This window comes from Nicotiana tabacum, chromosome 22 (assembly GCF_000715075.1).
Source record: "Nicotiana tabacum cultivar K326 chromosome 22, ASM71507v2, whole genome shotgun sequence".
Classification (NCBI taxonomy): Eukaryota; Viridiplantae; Streptophyta; class Magnoliopsida; order Solanales; family Solanaceae; genus Nicotiana; species Nicotiana tabacum.
The window spans coordinates 22,481,963-22,508,300 of record NC_134101.1 but is presented as its reverse complement, the minus strand read 5'-3'; the positions used below and the strand labels follow the sequence as shown (position 1 = coordinate 22,508,300).

The 26,338-nt window shown below is 35.4% G+C and overlaps 4 protein-coding genes across 11 annotated transcripts; 1 reads left to right on the top strand and 3 right to left on the bottom strand.

The window, feature by feature from the left end:
• Positions 1 to 3,104: 3,104 nt before the first annotated feature.
• On the bottom strand, positions 3,105 to 3,921 carry LOC107772949 (acyltransferase Pun1-like). The gene is made up of 3 exons (XM_075242727.1): positions 3,825 to 3,921; positions 3,342 to 3,727; positions 3,105 to 3,218 (listed from the first exon to the last, which is right to left on the bottom strand). Exons 1-3 carry the CDS (start codon positions 3,919 to 3,921, stop codon positions 3,105 to 3,107), a joined length of 597 nt encoding a protein of 198 aa, XP_075098828.1.
• Positions 3,922 to 8,419: 4,498 nt separating this feature from the next.
• LOC107772948 (large ribosomal subunit protein eL43) lies at positions 8,420 to 12,057 on the top strand. Its single transcript, XM_016592409.2, has 5 exons — positions 8,420 to 8,560; positions 10,995 to 11,034; positions 11,394 to 11,482; positions 11,618 to 11,700; positions 11,829 to 12,057. The coding sequence occupies exons 1-5, from the start codon at positions 8,558 to 8,560 to the stop codon at positions 11,890 to 11,892; spliced, it is 279 nt and encodes a 92-aa protein (XP_016447895.1). The 5' UTR covers positions 8,420 to 8,557; the 3' UTR covers positions 11,893 to 12,057.
• Positions 12,058 to 15,948: 3,891 nt separating this feature from the next.
• Positions 15,949 to 20,974, bottom strand: LOC107772947 (casein kinase II subunit beta-3). 8 transcript variants are annotated; one of them, XM_075243715.1, is made up of 4 exons: positions 20,418 to 20,974; positions 18,729 to 18,944; positions 17,523 to 17,674; positions 15,949 to 16,261 (listed from the first exon to the last, which is right to left on the bottom strand). In XM_075243715.1, the coding sequence occupies exons 1-3, from the start codon at positions 20,650 to 20,652 to the stop codon at positions 17,580 to 17,582; spliced, it is 546 nt and encodes a 181-aa protein (XP_075099816.1). In that variant the 5' UTR covers positions 20,653 to 20,974; the 3' UTR covers positions 15,949 to 16,261; positions 17,523 to 17,579. The 8 variants fall into 8 exon arrangements, with proteins under 8 accessions (XP_075099816.1, XP_075099815.1, XP_016447894.1 ...); XM_075243714.1 differs by having other exon boundaries at positions 17,523 to 17,677; positions 20,418 to 20,965; XM_016592408.2 differs by having other exon boundaries at positions 17,523 to 17,656; positions 18,729 to 18,947; positions 20,418 to 20,956.
• A 272-nt stretch (positions 20,975 to 21,246) lies between these two features.
• On the bottom strand, positions 21,247 to 26,314 carry LOC107772946 (uncharacterized). Its single transcript, XM_016592401.2, has 3 exons — positions 25,981 to 26,314; positions 23,968 to 24,527; positions 21,247 to 22,097 (listed from the first exon to the last, which is right to left on the bottom strand). The coding sequence occupies exons 1-3, from the start codon at positions 26,168 to 26,170 to the stop codon at positions 21,843 to 21,845; spliced, it is 1,005 nt and encodes a 334-aa protein (XP_016447887.1). The 5' UTR covers positions 26,171 to 26,314; the 3' UTR covers positions 21,247 to 21,842.
• Positions 26,315 to 26,338: the final 24 nt, after the last annotated feature.

The window sequence follows — 26,338 nt, the reverse complement described above, 5'->3', positions numbered from 1 at the left end:
ACTGGAGATAAAGAAGTTAGCAGTGATGAAGATGATGTACCACTATCTGAGGTAGGGAAGAAGCTCAGAAAGACCACTGAGAAAGCTACAAAGACAATAGTTTCAACAAGGAAAGAAGTGGTTCCTCCTGCTAGAACTCCTCTCACAAGGAGTAAAAGAAAGTTGTTGATGCACAAATCATGAAGTAGTCCAAAAGTGCAAAGAAGCCAAAGAAGAAGGTTTCAATTGTGGAACCTGTTGTTGAGGTAGATTGAGAAGATGAATCTGTATCACCAAAGAAAAGGGGAGTCACCAAACCTGCTACCTCTTCTGCAAGGGCTAGTAGGGGTATGACAAAAAAGAATATTTCAGTTGCAGTTGATCAACTCACAGAGTTTAGGAACAAAAAAATACTAAATGAGAAGATTCTTGCAAACACTGATGAGAAGGGAATGGCTCAACTGGTAGAGAAACTTGAGCTACATGGGGTAGAAACACATGTTTGTCAAAGCTTTACCCACAGTATGTGTTTCTGCTGTGGTGGAATTCTACACAAATTTCAGTTTTGATGGGAAGGTAGTCAATAGTAAAGTAGGGGGTTTCGACATGGAGTTTGATGCTGAGGAACTCAAAATACTTTTGAATATCCCTTCTTTAGGATTTGATAATTATTTGAAGAAGAAGTGGCCAACCATAGACAATGATGTTGACACTGGCATTTAGGTCACTAGGAAGTTCTCCAAAAAGTTTGAACTAGATGCTCCCCAGAAAATGTACAAGACTGATATGACCCCTTTCATAAGCTATTGTTTCAATTAGTAAACTCATGCATTCTTCAGAGATCTGAGAGAAGGTGTGAGAGTAGTCTACTAGACATGGCTGTGATGGAACTGCTTAACACTAGTCGACCTATCAATCTCCCTAGCCTGATGATTCAGCACATGACAAGAGCTGTAGATACCTCCAAACCAAAGCATGCTATGCCATATGGTTTCATGTTAACTAAGTTATTTGACAAGCTCAACATTGCCTTACCACAACTTAAGTTTGGAAACCACAATGATGTTTTAGATATTGTTACCCTCAAGCATTGTGGCTATGAGTAGATCAAGGCTAGAGGACCCACAGGATCTGCCATTCTTCCTCGGAGCAGTAGGGTTGCAGAATTCAGCAAGAGGTTGGAGCTGGTTATTGAAGAGAATGCCAAGCTTCGTGAATACAGTAATGAACTGAGACAAAAACTAAGCAAATCAGGGAAGAGCTCCGAAGAGATAGGGAGGCCCATGCTCAACAGATTGCTACTCTTGTGAAAGCCTTGACTCCCTCTGCCTCTAACCCTTGAGCATGTTCATTCCCGGCGTCCTTAGTTCGTTTGCCTTTTTAGTGATGTCTTATCTTTTGTTCTTTTTCTTTCTTAGTCTGAGCTGTCTGCAGTATGCTTAGTTTATTGTGTTCTAATGATGAAGATAAGTCCATGGGATTTTTTTGGCACTACTTATTGTCTCTCATTCCTTTACTTTACTGATTTGCACTCTTTTGGATCATCAGCTTACTTTACTGATTTGCACTCTTGTGCTTACTGTCTAACATTTGTTTGTATTTTTTCAATGATGCCAAAAGGGGGAAGATAAGGTGGGGAAATACATGTATTTTGTGTGATCATTTGGTTCTTTGATTGATGATTCTGGGTACATTATTTGTCATCAAAAAGGGGGAATTTGTTGAGTATTGATGTTTTGATGATTAACAAAATGTGACTAATTATTCAAATAACCAGGTACTCAATGTAGTTGTTTAACTGGGTGAAGAACTAGTTTCTCAAGTTAAAGGATTAACTCCTCATGATTGATACTTATACGTTTGTACAAGACATTGTAACTTTATCTCAAAGTTACCAGGTTCGAGTTTGGTGGAAGATGGTTGTTGTAAGTAATAAAGGTCGTTGCTCAAGAAGATATGGATAAGTCTGTCAGAGATAAAAGTCCCAAAGCTTGTGGAATCCTTAGAACAGTAGGAGTACTATCAAAGAGGAAGTTGATTATGAATAAGACTCCTAGAAGATCTCAAGTCGTGTTTAAATAGGATTGAGTTTGGACTTCTGAACTATCCTTTTACATATCAACAACACTCATAAAGTAGTTCACTTGTGTTGAGTACTTGTCTTGTACTCTTCTCGAGTTAGTCAAGTAAATGTGTTTTAGGAAATTGAGTTGTAATCAAGTGTTATAAAGAATTAGTGAGTTGGACTGAGTGTTTGGTTTTACAAGTTAGAGTTACTTGTGAATCAAATAGGAGTAGTAGGAGTACTTGACAGTATTTAATTACAATATTGTAATTGATACATTTTGGCTCATTGTTCTAGTGGAGTTGGAGCTTGAAAATCCTACTTGGTAGGTCGTAGTTTTTGCACCTTTGAGACGGGTGATTTTCCAAGTAAAAATCACTGTGTTCATTTTATTGCTTGTTTACTTTTCGCTTAAGAAACACGGTAAAGAACCAATTTCTTAGTAATTCATATGGGCACTCAAATTAATATCTATCGACCATCACGAATCAGTCATTTTTTGGTCGATTTTTGTCAATTATCGACCAACAATCGATCGATTGTTTCCCCTTTTAGTGTACGTAGAAGGGTGTAATTATGAGAACACAATGGTGACTGGAAACAACCATCAAGACTACCAGTAATTATGTTCTACAAGAAAAAAACAACACAAAAAGAAAGAAACATCTAGAAAGGAAACTGACTAAAGCAGTCTCTAACAGTTATTTGAAAAAGAAAAGAGACATGAATCAGAAGCATCCGTCCCTTTAATATCCGATGAAGTCATATTAGTAGTGCTTCTCCAGAACAACATCCTGACCAGTAGGAGCAGCAAACCGGAGAAGGTGCTCATCATTCTCAAAGACATGCATTTTTTGTTTATTTAAGTGGACGGAGGCTTGTATTCGTCCATTATAGGTACTTATCAAGGAAAACTACTTGCCTACGAAATGACCTCCTAAGCGTGCTCTACTTGGCTTCCCCCATACAAAATCTTGATCTTAGAACGGGAACTGGCATAGGCCCCTTTCCTTTTTTATATGCATTTAGTATCTCTGAAGCCCACTCATTTTCTTTGATATTAATTATCTCTGCTCAAGAGCTTCTGTTTTGAGTTTCTTATATCAGCAACTACTTTTGACAAATTGAAGTCTCCTTCTCTACTACTATTGTATAGTAGTGTCGACATGCCAGACTGTTAGAAGATTCCCAATGGAGGTGAAACACTTTTTCAAATATTTGTGTATTGGACCAACTGATTTTTTTTAATAGAGAAATCAAAAGTCTTTTCTATATATTCTTGCTTTTTTTTACTCACTGGGGAAACAAGAGGACCATCAGGCAGTGGTGACGGTATTACAGAATCCTCAACAAAGTATGGAGTAGATGTGATTTTCGCGTTTGGACCTCGTGTTAATGAGGCCCCATCCCTTAAAAACCAGTAGCAACTGCATCCATCTCCCACCTTGTGTGATAAGCAGACACTGATTGCTATTTCTCCGCACTCGAAATGGATGAGTTGTGCTATAGCTAAAGCACGATCTGTACAATTTCCCCACGTTGCACCTTGAGGAAATGTGACCATATCCTTGATTCTTGAATCTGAGTGATGAACAACTTCATCCATTGGAGAATTAATTTGAACTTCAAAGTACTCGGCTCCAACATCATTGCATTCTACAGTGGCATTATCTTTTAGACGTCCTGCCCATGGATAGTAACAAGTTAATGTTTTTGACAAAGAGATCTCTAGAAATTTAGATAGTTGTTGTTTAGGTCCATTTGGGAATATTGTATCTACTTGCTGTTTGGAGTATAAAAACACCAAAGGTATAGGACTGGGAGTGAAGGCTTGACCAGGAAGGCAAAGCTTGTGCAATCTTTGATAAAACCCCCATTTTTTCAAAACCCTCAAACAATATAGTGACATTTCTTGTTAGTCTTTCCCTGACTACTTAAATAGCTACAGTAGTATTTGTAAACGTAGGAGCCTAGAAAAACTGCACAAATATTAGGAAGAAAAGATCCCTTTGGAAATGAACAAACTAAATTTTGACCACCAATAAGTGAAGTATGACTCGTGATGTATATGAATTTAAAACTGCAAGTTGAACAAATTAATTAAAAGTTGTTATCTTGCACAGGTTTGCTCTAAAACTTTATATTAGAATCTTAGTCCCCCTTCTCGTACTTTGTCATTTATTTGTGTCGTTGTGCGGCAGCATTATACCTCTGGTTTTATTATAGTATATATATGTTGTTGTTGTTTTTAAATTGCTCATAGGCTGTCCAAAATTCGTGGTTAGTAGAGTGTTAGTATAAGTTTGAGGGCATAAATAAACTCGTTAATAAAAGATGAGTAGTGATGACGTTATAATGATGACAAACATACTGATTCGAAAAAACCACAAAAAAAATAAATTGTTTCCATCTTTTAAGGAACATTACAAGTAGTGAAGAACAAGATTGGAGAATGGAACAAAACTCAAAAAGTTCACAATATTTTCGACGAATGACAGGTATCTTACCCGTCATCAAAATGACAGAGACGCGATCTTACTATTATTCTATGAAATAAATTTGTCATTTATCCAAATGATGAGATGCCCCCAACGTAACATGGTACAAATAAAGAAAGACTAGAGAAGGAGAAAGGAGAAAGGAGAAAAGAATAGAGATAAAGCAAATTCATATTATGCCTCCAAAAGCAATATTGTACAACCATGTGTGCGTCTCTAGGAAATTATTGTTGGAAAAAGAAAATTTGAACCTTAACCAAGATTAAATTTAAATGATTTCTAGAAATTCATATTAAAAACATATTTAAAATATCTTTTGCCACAAATTCAATCTACAAAGAATACTAACATGGTCTACTTTATCAATTTTTTGGGGGTTCCTCATTCCGTGTCCAATATTCGCATTGGAATCCAATGAAATTCGAATTCATGACGGAAAGTTTTACATTGAAGTAAAGCGCTTCCCAACAAAAGTTTCTCTATACAAGGCTTGAATCTGAAACCTCTAATTAAATATGAAGAAATACTTACTACTCAATCAGAACCATTGTTGCCATCTATCTTATCATTTTTGTCATAGAACAATGGTAGGTGTAATTAATTAGGATGACCATTGAAATGGGTTGATGGGTTTAAAAAGTGAGTAATACAGGTAATTTGGTTTTTTAAATATATATATATATATATATATATATATATATATATATATATATATATATATATATATATATATATATATATATATATATAACACAACAATATTTACATGACATGCGCGTCTCTAGACGAACATCTTTACGATTTGCAATTGTAATTTTTGTTCAAAATTCATACAGAGATTTAAAAGTTAGAAATATTGATGTAGGTGGGTAGCTCGATTGCGAAACGACCCATGAATCTTCTTCTTCTTCTTCTTCTTCTTCTTCTTCTTACGCCTATACACATAGTGTATTGCAAATATATTTGTTCATCTTTATCTTCCACAATTTGCAATTGTAATTCTTGTTCAAAATTAGTCCAAATCTCCATTAAATAACTTCACGTTGGTAGACAACCTCCTTCAACTATTTCTAACAAGTCTAAATAACAGTAACTCTAAATTTCTCAAAAAATACCTTAAACCATCCAAATGAATTTGATTTGTCGGACGAATGTTTGAGTCACAATTACTGATTCAGGGATTGCGTTAGAAGTTTGAGCTTTAAAAAAATAAAATAGCAGTTTCGAGAACCCATTTAGAGGTGGATGTTGAAGCCTATTATTTTTGGGCTATAGCTTTACAAAGTTGTATATGGGTCATCCGATTGTAATGTATGTTGGTGGGCTGTATTAGGATGTAATTTTCTCTATTAAAAATTATCTTTTATTAGTAACAAAAATATGGACTTGTACTTTCTGTTATATGAAGATAGTGTTTAGGTACAGTGCGATAAATTATTAGTTTAGACACGATTTGTGAAATTTACCTTCTAATTTTGCGTATTGTATGCGTATGGTTTCTGCAGGTGAAAAACTATAAAATAGAGTACCGTAGCAAAGGATTTTCTGTTGTTGAGATTAAGTGACAAGAAACTCTTTAGAAAATCTTTTCTCATTGAAAATACACATTTTTAAGTTTATGTATGAACTTTGGATGTAAGCTCCGGCTAGAAAAATACTTGGAATCTTCATTAAACATAGAACATATGAAATACATTAAAACTCATAATATCTACACAGCAAGTGACGAAGTTGCTATCATGTGGAAAGAATTTTACCAATTACAAAAATTTCATTCCACAGTCAAAATCGTAATTTTCAAGAAAGAAATTTATACATAAATAATTAAAAGATTGGAATTTTTATTTTGGCCTGATGGACCAAAATAATCATAAGGGGTAGCCCAAATATACAAAATATATACATTGATAATGTATATAATATGTATGTTATAGATACATTTATATACATTATATGTATATTTATACTTAATGTACAAAACATATACAACTATCGGCTATTATTTTTTCGGGCGGCCCAAAAATATAATTATATGCTCAGAAAATTAAATCTAATCACCTTGAAAATGGATGATCTTGATTTTTTTAACCCGCACTTGCCTCATGAGCAAACTTTTTTAAAATTCAAAAGTGTTGCCCATAGGACAAGCAAGATGGGCAAGCAAGAGGAAATAATTGTTAAAATTAAAGTTCTGCACGTGGGACAAGCATGGTAAAAAAAGAAAAATTGGTATCCTATAACAACACATAACATGAATTGGTAATTTTTTTTAGCCTTATATTAGGTTTGGCAAAGATAGCCCCAAATAATTAGTATTATATAGCCAAATCTTAAAAAAACTACTCTCTTTTATATTCTTTCTCAAAAAAATCCTACACGCTTATTTTGACTTCCCACCCCTTTTCTCTCCTTGTATTCCTTCTTCTATCTCTTCTCTTTTCTCTCATAGTTTAGCAAAATTTCTTGCAAATTATGCAAAAAAATCAGTGGGATAAAAAGGTAAGGTTGATCTCACATCAGAGAAAATCAGAAGCAAAAACTAAGAGAGAAAAAATATATTTCAACTTTGTTTTTCTTCTCTATTCTTTTTTTTGGTTGGATTGAATGAGTGAGTGTGACTGAAATTAGTTGAAAATATCTAAACGAGGCTATATATAAAATTTGAGCAAGATTAGTAAAAACTAAGAGAGAAAAAAATATATTTCAACTTCGTTTTTCTTCTCTCTTCCTTTTTTTGTTTGTTTGGATTGAATGAGTTTGTGTGATTGAAATTGGTTGAAAATGCCTAAACAAGGCTATATCCAAAATTTGAGCAAGATTAGAAGTGATTTAGATTGGTTTCACGTAAAAAAATCAGACTTAAAAATCCAATTGCGACATGTGTATATCACGTTGTATATCGTGTACATCAGTGTATATCACACACAAGTTTTTAGGATGTCTGTGTATATCACTTTGTATATGATGTATACAACACAATTTATTTATTGACGTCTGTGTATATCACATTGTATATCATATATATAACACAAATTTTCATGGATATAAACATACACACATAATATACATGAGATATCATTGATGTACTTAGAGATATACACGGGTTACAATAGGGGATACACATGTGGAGTCGTCTTGAACTTGAGTTTTTAATTTGAAATGTGTTATATAAAGAAGAAAAATAAAATTTTAATAATTTGTTTTGATATACACATTATTATTATGTTATATACTGTGATATACAAATAATATAATTATTAATTATTGATCAAAAAGGATATTTTTTATATAGCATGTTTGAGCAAGTTCTAAAATATAAAAATAATAAATATAATTGCGGGAGTAAATAATATTTTGGTATGCAAAGAAAATTAATTTTTGATATATACAAAGAAGAAAAATAAACTTATGATATCTATTTTGGTATACACATATCTGATGTGCTATACACTGTGATATACAAATAATACAATATTTTTATTGTGATATACATTGATATAAATGCAGCAATAACTATATATATAATTTTATATTATCGATATACAAAGAATAATATTATTTATATACAAAGAATGAAAATAAAATTTTAATATACATGTTGATATAGACAAAGAAGAAGAAAAAAGTTGTGATATGCATATTATTATTGTGATATACATTTATTAGCTATTTGATGCCAATATCTATAACTAGGGCTATTTTCTGCCAATTATATGAGTATGTTGTTATACCATGCCGTAAAAAATCAAGATCATCATCTACTTCGAAGGCCATTCTAGCAAATCACCCTTTATATGCTCGGAGGCCCAAAATGATTTGGATCAGTCTGAACATCACCCAAATGGGCCAATCCTTGCCCGATCCACAGTTTGTCTAGCGAAAGTGCGAAACTGATTACTATCTGAAGGTATAAAATGGCGAACGAAAGGGAAAGCTAGGGTTTTCTTCTGTTATATCGCCTTTCAGCAACAGCTGCTCCCTCTCTCAAATCCGGGGATCTCCATTCACAGCGAATATGGTACGCTATTTTTGTATTATGCATGAATTTTTGGTGTTTATGCAACTATAATTTATGCACACATTTGATGTTCATTTCTTTTTGTGGCTTTTCCGCCCTTATTTTGAGCGAGTATCGTTGTGTTATGATTTACTGAGCGCTTGTTCAGAGGGGTTTTCATAGTTCTTTTTGGATAGACGGATTTTAAGTTAGTATTGCAAGTGCCACTGCCCACAAAATTTGTCGATATGATTACGAGTATGAATGTACTTTTTAAAAAAAAATAAATTATAATTGTTCAGTTATATATATGAAATGAGTTCAATAAGCTAATTAGTTCGCTGCTTTGAATATGACATATTGGGGTATGCCAAAAAAAATTTCTTAACTTTCGTCTGTGAAATGGCTTTGTTGGAATTATGTTTCAATGATTTTACTGTAAACAGTAACATGTGGATGACATCAATTCTTCTGGATTGCTGCCATTTCTTCTCAATAGTACATCCCAATGAGGCAGCCAGGTAGATCGCTTGCATTGGGAGGTTAGATATTGCAGTTCAGCAACTATCTTATGATTGAAATATTGACATAGAGGCTAGTTACTCTGTATTTTGTATGGATCACTTTTGCAACAATTCGATAGAAGAACTAGATTTTGACCTAGTTGAGCCAGTGCAAGTAGTGCCATGTACATGCAGTTCATATTACTATTATTTCACAAAATAAAACGAGATCCTCATTTATAATGTGTAATATTTTATTGGGTCTTTGCTAAGCGAAGTGAGATTTCAAATATGTTTCATATAGCACTAGCAGTGTCAGGCTGAAGAATGTATTGAGATACTGTAAACAGTAACATGTGCAAGATATTGGCCCAGTTGAGCCAGTGCAAGTAGCGCCATGTACATGCAGTTCATATTACTATTATTTCACAAAATAAAACGAGATCCTCATTTATAAGGTGTAATATTTTATTGGGTCTTTGCTAAGCGAAGTGAGATTTCAAATATGTTTCATATAGCACTAGCAGTGTCAGGCTGAAGAATGTATTGAGATACTGTAAACAGTAACATGTGCAAGATATTGGCCCAGTTGAGCCAGTGCAAGTAGCGCCATGTACATGCAGTTCATATTACTATTATTTCACAAAATAAAACGAGATCCTCATTTATAAGGTGTACTATTTTATTGGGTCTTTGCTAAGCGAAGTGAGATTTCAAATATGTTTCATATAGCACTAGCAGTGTCAGGCTGAAGAATGTATTGAGATACTGTAAACAGTAACATGTGCAAGATATTGGCCCAGTTGAGCCAGTGCAAGTAGCGCCATGTACATGCAGTTCATATTACTATTATTTCACAAAATAAAACGAGATCCTCATTTATAAGGTGTAATATTTTATTGGGTCTTTGCTAAGCGAAGTGAGATTTCAAATATGTTTCATATAGCACTAGCAGTGTCAGGCTGAAGAATGTATTGAGATACTGTAAACAGTAACATGTGCAAGATATTGGCCCAGTTGAGCCAGTGCAAGTAGCGCCATGTACATGCAGTTCATATTACTATTATTTCACAAAATAAAACGAGATCCTCATTTTAAGGTGTAATATTTTATTGGGTCTTTGCTAAGCGAAGTGAGATTTCAAATATGTTTCATATAGCACTAGCAGTGTCAGGCTGAAGAATGTATTGAGATACCGTAAACAGTAACATGTGCAAGATATTGGCCCAGTTGAGCCAGTGCAAGTAGCGCCATGTACATGCAGTTCATATTACTATTATTTCACAAAATAAAACGAGATCCTCATTTATAAGGTGTAATATTTTATTGGGTCTTTGCTAAGCGAAGTGAGATTTCAAATATGTTTCATATAGCACTAGCAGTGTCAGGCTGAAGAATGTATTGAGATACTGTAAACAGTAACATGTGCAAGATATCGATTCTTTTACATTATTACCATGTCTTCTCAAATAGTATATCCAAATATCCAATTGAGGCAGCTGTTAGATGGCTTGGATTGTGGGAGGTCAATTATCCAGTTTAGCAACTTGTTTATGATTGAAAAACTGACATACATGCTAAATGTTTGGTTAATCTTTTCAGTTGGGTGAATCTTTCCCTGGTAAATAATTCTGATATGTTTTTGGATTTTGTCAGCTCCTTAGTCTTATGATATCTTTTTTTGTATTAGAGCTGACATCTCCCTTCTTTTGTAATCTCTGCATCTTCTTGATGCCTATTAATGATATCCTAATTACCTTATTAAAAAAAAACTGACATAGAGGCCAGCTACCCTGTAGTTTTTATGGATTCACTATGGTTACAACTGGATGGAAGACCTAGATCTAGACCTTGTTGAGCCAGTGTAGATAGAACTCTGTTCAGTTAAGCTCTTTTCAAAGTTATCCATTTCAAAGCCAAATTTTGAAGTCGATATACTATCTTTGCTGCAGACTAAGAGGACAAAGAAGGCTGGAATAGTTGGGAAGTATGGTATGTATATGGTTACTTATTACCTCTTTTTTTCCTTCTTATGGTCACCTTTGCCTTTATGAAGATTCATGCATTTCTAAGTGTAACTTTATTAAGGGCTATGCTTGACTGTTTATGCTTCTGATTCTATAGCTGTTGGGCCCGTTTGGTAAATTTAAGGACCACTTGTGCTCTTCTGAACTTGTTTTAGTTTCCCATTTTCTTGTGGCTAAAATGATGAGAACTTTTACGAAATGCTATAGTTTTTTACATCTCCTGTGATGTAAGATGATTAGCATGTCTTCTGAAGTTGAAATTTTATGTGCTTTTAATTCTTGATAAAGTTGTCCTCCCTGACTTGATTTCCTCTCTATTTTCAGGCACCCGTTATGGTGCTAGTCTGCGGAAGCAGATTAAGAAGATGGAGGTTAGCCAGCATAGCAAGTACTTCTGTGAGTTTTGTGGAAAGGTATGGTTTTCTGGTTTAGGAATGTGATATTTACCATATTTGTGCCGCAATTCTGCATTTCTGTTCTTTACAGAGCATTAGTCTGCTTTATAATTGTGCTCATTGTGCTTACCGGATTCTTATTTTTATGTTCAGTATGCTGTGAAGAGAAAGGCAGTGGGGATATGGGGCTGCAAAGATTGTGGCAAAGTAAAAGCTGGCGGCGCATATACATTGAAGTAATTACTCTTTGAATGTGGTTATAGTTTTCCCTTTTGTTGTCAAATAATTCCTTTTTTTCTCTTAGCAATAACACCAAGTTTCACTTTTTGTGATTGTTAACTATTTCTTCTTTCCTTTGCAACAGCACTGCAAGTGCTGTGACTGTTAGGAGCACAATTCGCAGACTGAGGGAGCAGACTGAGAGTTGAGCACGTTTTATCTTTTATGGCAACGTTCGTGTTTCAAGATCAGTGTTGTTTTTCCTCGTGAAATTTTGATGGTTGTGAACCAGCTCAGTCTATTGTAGGGAAAACCTAGTTTAATCCGAGATGATTGCTATCATTATTGCCTCTCGTTGCACTCAAGTTTAGAGTTATCTGGATGCATTAAATATGGTCAACTTGGTAACCGGTTTGTGTTACATTCACTGGTAGGCAGTATAGGGGTGTTGATAAAAACTTGAAAAATCGAACCAAACCGATCAAATTACTCTTTCGGTTTGGTTTGGTTTTAGTTTTGAATTTTAAAAATCAATTAAATTTGGTTTGGTTTTGGTTTTGATAAAAAAAATAACTGAAAAAATCGAACCAAACCGACTTTAGAAGTAGCTATTTAGAATTTATTATTACACCTATATATATATATTATTTTATTCAAGGTTTCTAAAATTTTGTGGTGCATGTTGATTGCTATTATAGTAATCTAGTTCTTTGCTTTTAAATTCTAGTTTGATTGGTAGTTTTCTTTGCTAAGTACAAGAATAAATTTTCTATTGAAAATAATTTATTTTTAGTTGAGTCCTTAAATTATTTATCACTATTTGATTCAATTATTATCAATATATTTTGGTAAATAATGAATTTTTTAAAGAGCAATTGGTTTGATAGTATTACGTTTAAAATATAGTAGCCGGAATATGTGTTTGGTAATGTGTGTCATATATAAGAAAAACAATCGATAAAAAATCGAAAAATCTACATAAATCGAATTGATAAAAAACTGACTTAATTGGTTTGATTAAGTTCCAATATTTGAAAAACTGACTTACTTGGTCTGCTTTTTTTTTAATTTTTTTTAGGAAAAAATCGATTCAAACCGAATATGAACACACTTACTGGGCAACAGCCTTTATAATAAAACAGGCTGTAGCTTGAAATTTGATGCGCTGATTCTTTACTGGAATGTGAGTTTACTAGCATGGTAAAGTCAACCACATGAATGGAGATATAAAACTTATGTCAAGATTTAACATCATAAATTCTTGATCATCCAAGTTCAGGTGATTGACATTTAATGACTCCGAGTTACTTAGGCCGTAGAGTAAGACGAATTAAAAAAAGTTATAATAATATCCAATTTGGACCAATATCATCCAGTTTCTAAGATGATAACCACAAAATGTGCACTGATCTACAAAGAAAGCCAACGTCACTTGCATATTGAATTTCTTCTTTTTGACTTGTTTGGTTTGAGCGAAAAGGCTTTTTACGTGTTAAACATGAACCATAAGTTAATTAGCTTTGGTCAAGAGTGGGTTGCTACATGGTGAGCACCCTCCACTTTCAATCAAGAGATTGTGAGTTCGAGTTATCCAAGAACAAGATGAGTAGTTATTGGAGGGAGGGAGCCGACAGTCTATCGGAAACAGCCTCTCTACCCCAGGGTAGGGGTAAGGTCTGCGTACACACTACCCTTCTCAGACCTCACTAATGAAATTATACTGGGTTGTTGTTGTTGTAAGTTAATTTAGCTTTACTAGTATGCAAAAGAAAAGAATTTGCATCAATTGGTTAGGCGAATTATATTTTTACCTTTATTTTAGGCTGAATACATACATGGCCCCTTAAACTTGTCCAAAATTTTCACTTGGACACCCAAGCTAAGCCTTATTCCTATTAAACACTTAATCTCTATGAAAAATGTACCAATTGAACACAAATTTGACAACTCTAAATAAACTAGAGTGAGTGAATATCACTTGCCAATAACATGGCAGATCAAACCAATGAAACATTGACACATCAACGAAGAAAGGAAAACGGTCAAAAATAAAAAAGAAGGCATTGACCGATGGTGGCCGGCGGTGGAAACACTTTAGCCTGTCTTCTTCGTTCTTCCTCTTTACGTCGAGAAACATATTAAAGACAATACGATGGTGGAAGGTTGTAAATTTCTGGGGGTTCCATGGCAGCAGCCGGCCACGGAGTCGGTGGTGGAGAGCTAACTGGTGGCGGTGAAGCAGCAGGGATAGTGATTGTTGGAGGAGCGAAACTGGAGGTAGAAGAAGGAGCTTATATTCAAATGGTGTTTGGATTTCTCCAAAAGAATGGTGGTTTAGGATTGTTGAAATGGCATCCCTTTAATGTTGATAGCTAAACATTCACGGTATGTTTGGAATTCATTTTCAACGTACTGCATTTAAATTCATTCAGTGTGTCATTAGCATTGTCTAAAAAACTTCCAACCTTCAGCATTTCTCTAAATTAAAGTGCGGTTGGGGCAGGAGCGGATCTACGGCCTAATGTTCAGCTTTCCTTTTGAAGACTTTTCTTGGCCTCATGCAAGTTCGAGATTTCTGTTGGAGCAGCTCCTTTTATTTTTTATTTTTTCTACTTGTTAAAATTTCTTTTATTTTCGGGTAAGCCTCTTTTCCTTCTTTTTCGGTTCTTTCCCTCTCTCTTCTTCATTTTTTTTAATTTTCAGTCCTCATTTTGGTTCTATCATTATACCTTACTTTATGAACAATTATTTTCTATAGGTAATTTGAATTGATTTTAATTAGCATATAATTTCTTTATTTTTAATGAAACGATATTAATTTATATATTGGAATATAATTTGAGCAATATTTTCTATTGGGTTTTGAAAAAAAATTAAATGGCTTGATTGATAGTCGTTTTGAGTCGAATATTATATGTTGAATGTTGAAGGTTTTTCTTTGAAAATAATTGTCATATAACTCAAAAATTAAGATGAAAAAATAAACAAAGAACAATACAAGTAAATTAATCTAGTCAAACAAAGAATATATAATATAGTTAAGCTACTCTTTAAGTAAATATTTATATTGAATGCGCTCTTTCATGAAATGATATTTTTCTTTTGCATTTTTATTTAGAATGTGTTTAAATTAAGTGTTAAAAATTCGAACTAAAATCGAACTTATTTGATTTGTAAATGAAAGGCCTATTTAAATTAACCAAAAACTAACCGAACCGACCCATTATTCTTAATCTGTCTTTGTAACTACTGACATGTATACTGTATGCATAACATGGTGGCACCCGCAACTTTCAAATCCTGGATCTGCCTCTGGTTGGTGGCAGCGGCAGTGATGGTATGAACAGAGAAAAGAGGAAAGGAAACGAATGAATGTGGTGGTAAAAGTGGTGGGAGTGACGGAGATCAAACGGGCAAGGAGAAGAGGAGGTATGTCGCGGCAAGACAGAAGTATGGCGGAGGGTGGTGGTATATGGTGGTGGAGATCTAGGAGGGGAGAGATAGGAGGAAGGAGAACGTAAAAAAAAAAAAAAAAAAATTAAAAAGAAAATATGGCCTCTCACGCTCTTAAAGAATGTGTCTTACACGCACAGTTCCATGTTACTGAATTGGGTGTAATAGGTACACTTGAGGTTGGATTAAATGTTCAATAGGAACAAGGCATAGTTCAAGTGTCTATATGAAAAATTTGGACAAGTTTAAGGGTCTCCTCATGTATTCAGCCTTTATTTTAAGCTTTTAAGATTAATGGACAATGAGTTTCCCCTCTACCCTTCTCTATTTAAGTACCAAACTCAGCGTAACAGTGAGGTCGGCCTTCAAATTGCGATGTGCACCTACCGCACATCCTGCCACTGTTATACATTTGCCATTAAACCAAAGTCCTTGAGGCTGCAGTTTTTATGACTGACTCGGCCACAATATGAAAAATTACTATTTGCACAAGACCCCCTTTCACCCTGTAAAATAATGTAAATCAGAAGTCGAGGAAAATCAAAGAAAAGGCTTTTATAGACACATCATAACAACTATTCAAGAGCGCAGTGTGATAGTGATGAAAACTATATTTGACGGACTCCTTTTGACAAAAATCACAGACTAAAGGTGAAACCATAGGCTGAAAGAGGTCCATCGTACATGCCATGTACGAAATATCTGTGAAAAATGGAAATTATGATGCATGGTTGTACATTGACATAAAACTCAGGCAACAAAAAAGTATGTAATGCAGTCTGAGAGATTCTCACAGGGAAAAGGCACAAATTGTAGCACAGAAAGTAACTCCATACATAAGTAGCTCAAGTTAACTTGTTACAGTATCTTCGAAAGCCTATATGAAAATAGAGAACCTACAACAGAACCTTAACAATTCTAGATGTGCTATTAAAAGTATTACCTCTCCTAGCACATTAATAAGGATACAATTGCCAGTAGGTCACTACCAGGATCACGGCTTGTGGACCTTGAAACCAAACACTCTGGGAACATAGCTCTGAGAAATCTTCTGTGGCTTGAGGTGTCCATAAGTCATCAAGAATAGGTGCGGGAACGTGGTTCCTAAATAAGCTCCATCAATGTCTTTGGCACAGTAAAGGAAATGCTTAAGCAACATTGTTATAGATGCTAAAATGGAAAATAGAATAATAATATCATCACTGCATTACTTGGTAGTAAATGTCCAAATGTGTCGACAGATTCAACAGTGTTCACAGATTGATTCCCTCTTCAAATGTGTCAAGTTGGGGTAAGCTATAAGAATCCTCACTGATATGTGATTCCATTTAAGCTCATCTTAGGTCAATAGTATACAAAATATTTTTAAAAAAAACATAAAAGTTCTCTATATTTTCTAGTGTATATAAACCCCTGATGGGACTAAGAGACTCCATAAAAGCTAACATGACTAAAAATGCTGGCTGCTAACTCTAAGGTGGATTTAACATCCCAAATTTCCCGGAACACTTATATCCTCACAACTTTCACCATGAGATGAAAGCTGCAAGCCCAATTCAAGCTAGGGAGATACAGGACATGATTCTACTGCGCTTTCAAATTAGTAAAACAGAAAATGACAGACTTATTAAGAAAAAGGAACTAGATGCCGGGAAACAAATAAGGAGAGAATAATGGAATATGCCAATAACTTAATTTTCCCGGGGTAGGTGAGATCTACAAGTCCTACCACATTAGTGGAGTCTTTCACTTCCTTTTAAACCACACAGGTCAAGTTCGTTTACACATGTCAGAAAAAGAACAAGTAAATACCTGTCTCCTGCTTGACTCTATCTTTAAGACAGGTGTGTGCAGCCACTTAGTGAGGAGACACGACCAGAGAGAAGAAATTCTCGCGAATAAGAAAGACTACAAACTTATCGTATACAACTCTTATTTACGACAAGCCTTGGGTCCTCTCCTTATGGACCCTTCGCTCTATCTGTCAGGGCTCTAGCCGTCCGGAAGCCAGGAGCAGCTACTGGCCTGGACTGATTGTAAAGAAAGAACCCAAGAGACCGCTAGAGACAGGGTTCCGTTTTCGAGTCTGTTTCCGATTCTCCGACCTTGAATCTAGGTTTCCCCTAATGCCTCCTTGCTGCTTTCAAAGCTACATTTCCTTCCTTCCTTCATAAGCTAATAAGAGATTCTATTATTCTACACTGACTTTACTATGCTTCTTATTAGTTATAGTAACTATTGTTGAATTGCCACAACAGGGGCCTTCCAAAAGGGAAAAATTCATACCCGGAGAAAGAACGTAATCTACTAAATCTACTATTTCAACATATTGTTTGCACTAAAGTATGTTGCATTAAGTAATAACAGAGTTGAACAAAAAGGATACTCTCATGATATCTTGACCGAGGTGTATACACATCTTCACATCGAGGGCAGTATATATTCACCCTGCTTTGTCGAGGAATGTCTGACTGACCAACAGGGAGGCATGGTTGTCCACAGCAGTAAACTCTTGGACATCTACCAAACACGTTGCATCTTCTATTATGAATAGAACTTTAAATTAGGGGTATATTAAAAAACTTTGATTGACGGTAAGGGTAAATACAAACGAATAGTATAACGGGGGATAGGATTGAACAATATTTAATAGTAAAGGGGTATATTTGACCCTTTTCCGTTTTTAAATCCTATTGGTGTAAACATGACTTCTATTATGGAATCAAGAAATGCTTCTCACATCAAGTTGCTAGTACAATCTTATATAAAGAAAAATCTTCAAATTTACAGTAGTTGTAACTATAGAAGGCCAAAGGTCTCCTCTAAGATACAAGAAAAATACCAATCACAAAGTCCACTCTAAACAGCACGTCATATCCAAAATAGATGTTTACTTTCAACAAATTCTTATTGAAGAAACCAATGTTATGTTTCTTCAACTGTAGGTTAGTTCATTTGGCAAGTTTATCACTAGATTACAAAACTATATTGGAAGCTAACTCAGCAAACCAGTCTTCATTTTCAGTACATCATGCTCGGGAGCTATTTTTATTTGACCAGTCACCAATGCAACATTTACTTCTCAGAGAATTTAAATGCAGATTCTGTTCCTCTCCGATGTCCTTTAAAACCCTCAAGTAGAAGACATGATTTCCTTCAAATTAGCAACACATAAGAGCCCCGCTCCAGAACTCCAGATGCATAGTAGTACAGCACATGGCAAACTAATTCAACAATCATCTTATCAAATGCAGGTTATAATACATGCACATAAGACAGATTATTAAGACATTCCACCTGAGAGAGTATCAAATATCAGCTAACATAATTATTCTTTTGATAGGGATCAGCTAACATAATTATTGGATCCATAACGGTAAACAAATCTCTCTAAATGCCAAACCATTAGTAATATGGTCTGTCTAATTTTCATTAACTACAAATGCTAACTAAGAGAACAGAGGAGAAACGAATCAGGCCAATCAATTAAAGGACAATCATGACAGCAAAAGAAACTTTAGAGTGCATTCGGACGTGCAAATTTTCGTATATAGCAGAAAGAAGTGCTCCAATCTGAAAACATAAAACTCACCGTGAGAAGATTCGACATCTAGAATCAGATCAAGTGCGTAGTCATAATACGGAACAAGGCTGCTTAGACCACACAGGTTAAAGTCATCTTGGATGTAATCATCATCAACTTCACAGAAGAACTCATTCCCACGTAGGCCGCAGTACCATGAGATCCATGAAGTGTCTTCTCCTTCAGAACCACTAATATCTGACGCCTCACTGTCTGTTTCAGATTCTGCTGTAAAACGGAAACACAAGCACAAACTTTAACATGAAGGTTTAGGAGAGTTCAGACCACACAGGTGAATTAATGCTTCTACCAATTGAACTCCAAAAAAACTTATGCCATTGCAATCAACTCTCACCTTTTTATTTTCTTGTCATTCAGAGAGTTCAGACCTTAAAAGATTAAAAAGACATGTATTACCCTGAAGTTATAATAACAACAAGACTAGCACCAGAATCAACATACTGCCACATGAAGCTTTAATATCGCCAGTCTTCATCAGTACCCCAATGCAGAAAAAGCTTAACACTTGTAAACTCCTCAACTTTACATCATGCCTTAAAAATGTGATTCTAATTATCAATACTCTTTCCAGTTGAAATCTCTAACCATAAAACTAAATTTCAAATTGTGCACTAGGACCAACAAGCATCACACATTGAAAAAAGAAAGGTAGCAACAACCGCAACCAAGGGTGTGGCCTGGTTGTTAATAAAGTTGGGGAGAACCATGAGGCCTCATGTTCAAATCTCAGTGAAGACAAAAAACACTATGTGATCTCTTCCTATATGCCCAAGCCTTACAGCTTGTTTGGATGGTAGTTATGTATCCTTTCACAATGTCGTATAATCTTATATTGTATTGTATTGTATCTTTTTTATGTATACAATGTTTGGATATATTGTATTATTTGTCGTCGTTTCATGATGGCATGAAGCAATAATATGAAGAATGAACTTGCAATATTATTAAGAAAAAATAAGGTACGAAATAGAACTATTATATAAATAGGTAGGGTAAAAGATAAAATAAAATTATTTAATAATAAGGATAAGATGAGAGAACAAAATAAGGTAACGACGCGACCACACCAAATCGGTCGATCCATAAAGTGTCACTTTTCATTGTTACGTAACTACGGATTTAACGATACGATACAATAAGATTTAAGTAACAATCAAAACAAACATTGTATTTAAAGTAATAATACGATACAATACAACAAATAACAACCATCCAAACAAGCTGTTAGTGGGTACAGTTACGCGGCACTTGTGCTGGTGGAAAGTAGCAGATATGCAATGGAATTAGTCGAGGTGCACACAAGACTTTGTTCCAACTATATAACGATGTTTCAATTCCATTTTGAGATGTCTAGAATGTTTAACATTACTCCATTTCCATCCAAACTTTCACAACTTTCAAGAATTCAAATTCCTTAATATCCAAATGTTAAAAATTTGTCGTGATATTTTCCCTATTGAACTTTTCAACTATCACTCTAATATTGTTCTTCCATTTTCAAGAGAAAATTATATATTTTTCCACTAGCACTAATACTATCTAAAAAAATACGTGCATACATGTGTGTTTGTGTGTGTATGAGTTAAATTAGCATTTTAAACTCTGTGCAAGTCAATTACCATTAGTATAAAATAGGAATGGAAGGAGTATAGTGTGTGTCTGTGTGTGTATATATACCATCAGAGCACTTATTATCAGGAGGAGGAGCAGCAGAGTTCCTGAGCTGGTCCTTTGATTTGGAAATGGAAAAGCGATTATCCTTTCCGTTAGCACACCTAACAGTAGTAGCGGAGGTAGAGGGAGAGGACCGCTCTAAGTGCTTATCCAACGCTTCATTTAATCTCTTCCTATCACCTACTACATGTCCCATCTCCGCCTTCGATCCACCGCCACCTCTCCTTTCTTTGTACATCTCTCTCTCTCCTCAGCTTTCACAACACTTGAAATCACTCGAATCCTAGGGTTTCGGTGTCGGAGAAAACGAACGAGGAGAGAGAAATTGGGCTTTTTGATGAAGGGAAAGTGTTATCCCATTTCTCTCTCTAATTTATGCTTATCGGTGATTTTTGGAGAGAGAAAATGAGGGAATTGTGACCGGAGAAGGTGATAATATACCGGCGGTAAGGGCTTAGCTTTGCTTAGACGATTTTTTCGGATGGTTAATGCTAGTGTATTGTCGCTTGGAGATTTTATCTTTGGTGCGATTGTATACGTGTATTTTTGTCACTGCTGACTTCACAAGGGACTGTAGTATTTTGAGTATCTTTGTGCATGTCAATTTGGTAAAATTGTAACCTATTGTTGTAGTTTCAGGGATTAAATTGGTTGTCTTTCTATTTTATTTCTTTGATGAATAAGAGAACACTAGTGATTAAAGTTGATTTAATAATCATGCGTCCATGCCAACACTTAGGCAGATAAAAAGATATTAACTGTAGAACTTGATATGAGAGCTCCAAAATTTTCAAATTAATACCTCTTGTTAAAGGTAATTGTAGGCATAAGAAGATAAAAGATGTTTAAATCTTTATATGGAATTGGAGTAGCAGCCACTCACTCTAAATCAACATGTAGAGTCCCTACTCCCAAACAACAAATATGTCCAATAAAGTCAGTTATTGTACAGAGACCAATAAAATCAATCCAAACAAGGAAGCTTCTCAAAATCCCTAAGTTTTCTACTTTATCAATTGGCATAGATTCCTTCCTATTAAAGTAATTCCGAGTTCTGCGACTTGAGCACAATGTCACTTATCTGGACAAGAATCTCTATCCTTCTCTTGTGTGGCTGCTAAGTTAGCATTTCAATGTCTCTTTCACTCTAGTGTGGCTGCTGAATTGTAATATAATTTTTTTTTGACAGGCTTGAATTGTAGTATAAACTTGCTAGCTACTCCCAGAAATCAAGTAACTGTAAGGTTAACACAAGAAGATGGCTCGGAAGCAACTCCAAGAACCAAATCTTAGCCATCCACAACCCTAAAACTGTCTTCAGCCACAAAACCTAAGCATATCTGCATAAAAGGCTAACAACATATACATGGTAGAAACTTGTAATGTCAAAAACAAAAATCACACCCTGCGTCATGTCAGTATTTAAGCTCAATCATCATCATCAAAGTACTTTTCTTCAGCATCATAATTTTCTTCTTTCATCCAATGATCATCCAAGGTCTCATCCCCGTCAATTTTTGAGTAATCCAGACTATCTTCTCCCAATAAAAACTTTTGCTGCATGATGTAAGCAAACTGGTCCATTCGTTCTTGCATCTCCTCCGTTGACAAAGTTTCCATCACAGCAGGTCTTCTCGTTTCAGATGGCGTGTCATTAGAAGTATCAAGGTTGTTTGGCTGAACCTTCAAATTTGAAGGAAAAGGAATGGATCATTCTCTGATAAGTAAGAAGGAAAAGGAAGGGTAACAGGCTAAACAAAAAAAATGATTTACGATATTTTGAGAATAAAAGTTGTGAGAGTACTATTGACATGCAAACATGCAGGCAACAAAACCGAGATATATCTCTAACTTGAGCTTCTACAAAGCTTCACTAAAACTGGAATGAGTCAATAAACAAGAAAATAATGGTCGTGATTTGAGAATGAAAATTGTGAGGCGCCCTATTGACAGGTAAGGATACACAACAAAGCCTAGACATGATTATAAGTTGAGCTTCTAAAAAGCTTCAGAATAAACCGAATGTGCCAACATACAAGATATACTTGAACACTTAGCCTCCAGGAATATGAAGGCAAAAGCACAGAGAAAGGAGAGGGATGAAACCAGCATAAAATCCTTGAAAAAGATAACATGCAAGGATCTCCTGGCATTCCTTTGGCCCCCAGGTTAAGCAAGAGACAGACTTAATTCACTGAAGGGGGCCTTAATTCACTTAAGGTACGTAGGAACTCGAATTGGTGCAAGCAAAAGCACCACACACTAGAAACTAAAAGGCACAAAGACGACCTCCACTCTGTTTTTTACATCAAGCAGATATCTGGGAGAGCTCATAGAAGGTTTCCACCACAAGATAAGCTCTTAAAACATCAACTTTTCAGCTGAAGTGACCTAAAAATCATACGCTTTTTTCAACACGAACTTTTACTTCTCAATTTCAATGGAAAGACAGCATTTTAAGTTAGACAGCTACGTGGGGTACACCCCCCCCCTCCCCCCCCAAAAAAAAAAAAGTTGGCACAACTTAAGGGGCAGCCTTGTAGGACTTTCAAACTGGCAATTAAGAAGCATAACTTCATAGCTCTCCAGAGTTTGTTAACTCTTAGGGCAAATTGCAAAGATAAGTGGGTCAGAAGTTACAAAGACTTGGGCTTCATTAACTAAAACTTTCTAAACTTTAGGCAAAGTACTACAAGAGTAACTCCTTATGCTGCAACCCCTACACATTACTAAAAGTACCTCCAACCAATCTTCCCATTCCTACTCAACCATTACAATAATATAAAAATAGTTTTCCACATTCGATAAAACATAACCAATTTATTTTCTTTCATTCCGAATAGCCACTGTATAAGCCTATAAGGTTACTCTTGAATTAGCTTGTTCAGAGTTACATGATTGTCTACATCTTAAAATGCATCATGTACACTAAATAACCAGAACCCCATCATTCCTCGGCATAACTGCACTATAATAACCAGACACGAGACAATTACGAATACGTACTAAGAGCCCGTTTGGTTTAGTTGATTATAGATAGCTGATAAGCTTGAAATGCTGAAAAGCATTTTTAAGTGTTGAAACTGATTTTATAAATAAGCGGCTACGTTTTCGGATAGAAGTGCTGAAACTGTAATAAGCAGTCGACGTGTTTGGTTAAAAAATGTTGATAAGCTGTTCTTTTGTTAAAACAACTAAAATACCCCTAAAGCTTCCACAAAATATAGTGAATTATAAAACATCATTAAGGATAAAATGGCAAAAGTCATGGTCAAACTAAAAGAGCTTGTAAGCTGAAAAGCCATAAGTTAGGGGTGACCAACTTATGACTTTTGGCTGATTTTGGCTTATAAGCACCTTGGATGCTTACCAAACGTGTAGATTAGCCAAAAGGTTCTTAAACCAGTTTCATCCGCTTATAAGCTTAGCCAAACACCCTCCAAAAAAATAAAACTAACCTGCAAGTTAGCATTTCAACTAAAATTAACCGGCAGACAGACAGAAAAAATATTTGGTATACTATCTATAAAAAGAGAAAAAGTACAGCAACTACCTCTTGTCTATTAGCTGAAATGTCCCTTTCACCTTCGTATTGCTCCTGCTCCTCGTCTTCTTCTTCTTCTTCCTCCTCGGTTTCTTCTTCTTCTTCTTCTTCCTCCGACTCCTCCTCCTCCTCTTCCTCCACCTTTTCAAGTTCCTGATTGTCAAATCCTATCCAATCACTTTGAGCCACACCTCGTCTCTGCTGCTCATCCCTAATTTTTTCAACAAGCATTGCCTCTTCTGACCGCCTCATCAGCGTCTCAGACCATCGTTCCCCTGGTCTTGCCATGCTCCTCCCACTTGGATCTTGGAACTTCCCAACATACTCATGGTGCAAATATGGCTCTCGTTCTCTCATTGCGTCCTCTGAAAAGTACTGTCCATCGTTTACTAATTTGTCCAGATATGCTCGTCGTCTGTTCTTAATCTTAACTGACCTGGACTTCAAATCTTCTTGCGTTGGGCTAATAACACTTCGCAGACGATTCAAATGCCAATTGATTTCATAATCATTTTTTAACGCTTCAAATTCATTAAGATCATCTGATGTTAACTGCGATCCATAACGTTCTGAGATTCCAAGAATAAAAAAAGACATATTTAGAAACACATGTTAATGATGTTTATAATGTTCTTCATTCAGAAAAATAATGTAGATAATGTTTCAGCTAAAAACTTCAAGTTCAGCAAACCAGCTATCTCGCCTTTAGTGAGGTCAACATCCAACAAGAACATGGCAAATCAAATATAAGCACATTTACTAGAACCAAAGAATTTTCAAGCTGAACCCTAGAACATACAAAGAGAGAGCAAGTACTGGGGCAATTTCAGTCGATACGAAGTTACAAAAATGCATGAGTTTGGAGCATAATAACCTACGTTTTCCCCAATTTTCTTAAGATTTATATATTTGGCTTCTCTCCTGTTTGTCAATTCTTTAATCTCTCAAAACTGGCTTTCAACATGTGAACAAACATCAGTGCTGAGTAAAAGACTCGCTTAAGGAGGGAAGCTCGTGTTGGATGCTTTGCCTCACTTTGGTGGCACTCACAAGTCACACCAGGCCAAAAGGGCATGAGCCGCATGGCTCATGGTCTTTGTTTCTAACAAGATAGCACCAGCTATTATAATGATTAAGGAATAAGAAATTAAAAATTCAGTATCAGAAAACTAGCAAGTGAGTACTTAGAACTACATCTTTACGTATATATCAAAAATTCAAAATTGTTTTGAACTTAATTAACCGAGATTTTACCTCATATATTTCGCTTCATTATTAGCTTTTCAATCTTTTGTCTAAAGAAGTATTATGCTTATAATGATCTTTCCTTGCATGCCATTACATATATTATTATTTCTTATTTCTTTATTAGTTCCTGTCACCTCTGGAGATCACACTTTAATTGCACTTCTCACCTTTGACAACTCTGACAAACAGGGGCGGAGCTAGAGACCAAGGTACGAGTTCCGCCAAACCCAGTAGCCTTGGTCCAAACTCAGGATTTGTCGTTCGAGAACTTGTATAGAGAAGGATTTCCCGCGGCGCAGCAGTTCTTCCATACCAACTATTTGTCTTAAGAAATCCATTTAATATGTATAAAAATATATATTTAGAACCCCGCAACTCAAAAAGGCTAGAGTCTTGAACCCCTAAGCATCAAATTTTGGCTCCGACTCTGTAAACATCCATATGGGTATAGGTCTAATGCCATTACTAAGATTTCTTCTAGGAAAAGCATACTTCAACAAGAAATTATCTATTTTTCACATAAGCAAAGTTATCTCCTTTGATAATTGAAAGTGCTGGATTAGGGGGGAGGGGTTCTAAATTATCCTATTTACTTCAAACTTGTAGTTATCCGAAGAGAAATTTCGAAATTAAGGCCTTTCTAGAGACTACATAGAAAGAAAAAATGTTCGATCACAATGTATGAACTAAAAGCCAACTATCAGCCACATATAATACACACATATTGCGAGCAAAAGTATATATTAATGGAGTACATAGGCATGGGAAGAGTACCTAAAAAAAGCGGCACGTCGCGCGTGAGAAGATCGAGAAGAAGGGATTTCCGTTGGGAGGCAGTGGAGGCAGATGATTGCTGAGCGCGTGGGAAGTAGAGGTTATCCAGTCCTGAAAGCCTGTCTGATATTTTCTCCATGGATTGGTTACTCAAACTTCTGTCCATAGACGTCGAGTCCTCCACTTTCATATTTACAGAGCCCTAGATTTTGATTCTCGTTCGCGAGCGCTGAGCAGTATAACACTTCCACTAGCGAGCGAGAAGAGAAATAAATTCTCCTTTGTTTTGATGTTTTCTGAGTCGCTCAGGTCAGACCTCAGCCATACCTTTACAAATTTGCCCTTGAAACACAGTGTT

Coding starts and splice junctions, on each gene's coding strand:
- LOC107772946 (XM_016592401.2), bottom strand. CDS start 26,170: ATGAAAGTGGAGGACTCGACGTCTATGGACAGAAGTTTGAGTAACCAA. Junction 24,528..25,980: donor CGACGTGCCGCTTTTTTTAG/GTACTCTTCCCA, acceptor TTGGAATCTCAG/AACGTTATGGATCGCAGTTA. Junction 22,098..23,967: donor TTTCAGCTAATAGACAAGAG/GTAGTTGCTGTA, acceptor TCAAATTTGAAG/GTTCAGCCAAACAACCTTGA.
- LOC107772949 (XM_075242727.1), bottom strand. CDS start 3,921: ATGGGGGTTTTATCAAAGATTGCACAAGCTTTGCCTTCCTGGTCAAGC. Junction 3,728..3,824: donor TTTTATACTCCAAACAGCAA/GTAGATACAATA, acceptor ATCCATGGGCAG/GACGTCTAAAAGATAATGCC. Junction 3,219..3,341: donor ATGGTCCTCTTGTTTCCCCA/GTGAGTAAAAAA, acceptor ATCTTCTAACAG/TCTGGCATGTCGACACTACT.
- LOC107772948 (XM_016592409.2), top strand. Junction 11,035..11,393: donor TGGAATAGTTGGGAAGTATG/GTATGTATATGG, acceptor CTCTATTTTCAG/GCACCCGTTATGGTGCTAGT. Junction 11,701..11,828: donor GGCGGCGCATATACATTGAA/GTAATTACTCTT, acceptor CCTTTGCAACAG/CACTGCAAGTGCTGTGACTG.
- LOC107772947 (XM_016592402.2), bottom strand. CDS start 20,652: ATGTACAAAGAAAGGAGAGGTGGCGGTGGATCGAAGGCGGAGATGGGA. Junction 18,948..20,417: donor TGATAATAAGTGCTCTGATG/GTATATATACAC, acceptor TCCGTTTTACAG/CAGAATCTGAAACAGACAGT. Junction 16,262..18,728: donor AGATGTCGAATCTTCTCACG/GTGAGTTTTATG, acceptor ACTGTGCCAAAG/ACATTGATGGAGCTTATTTA.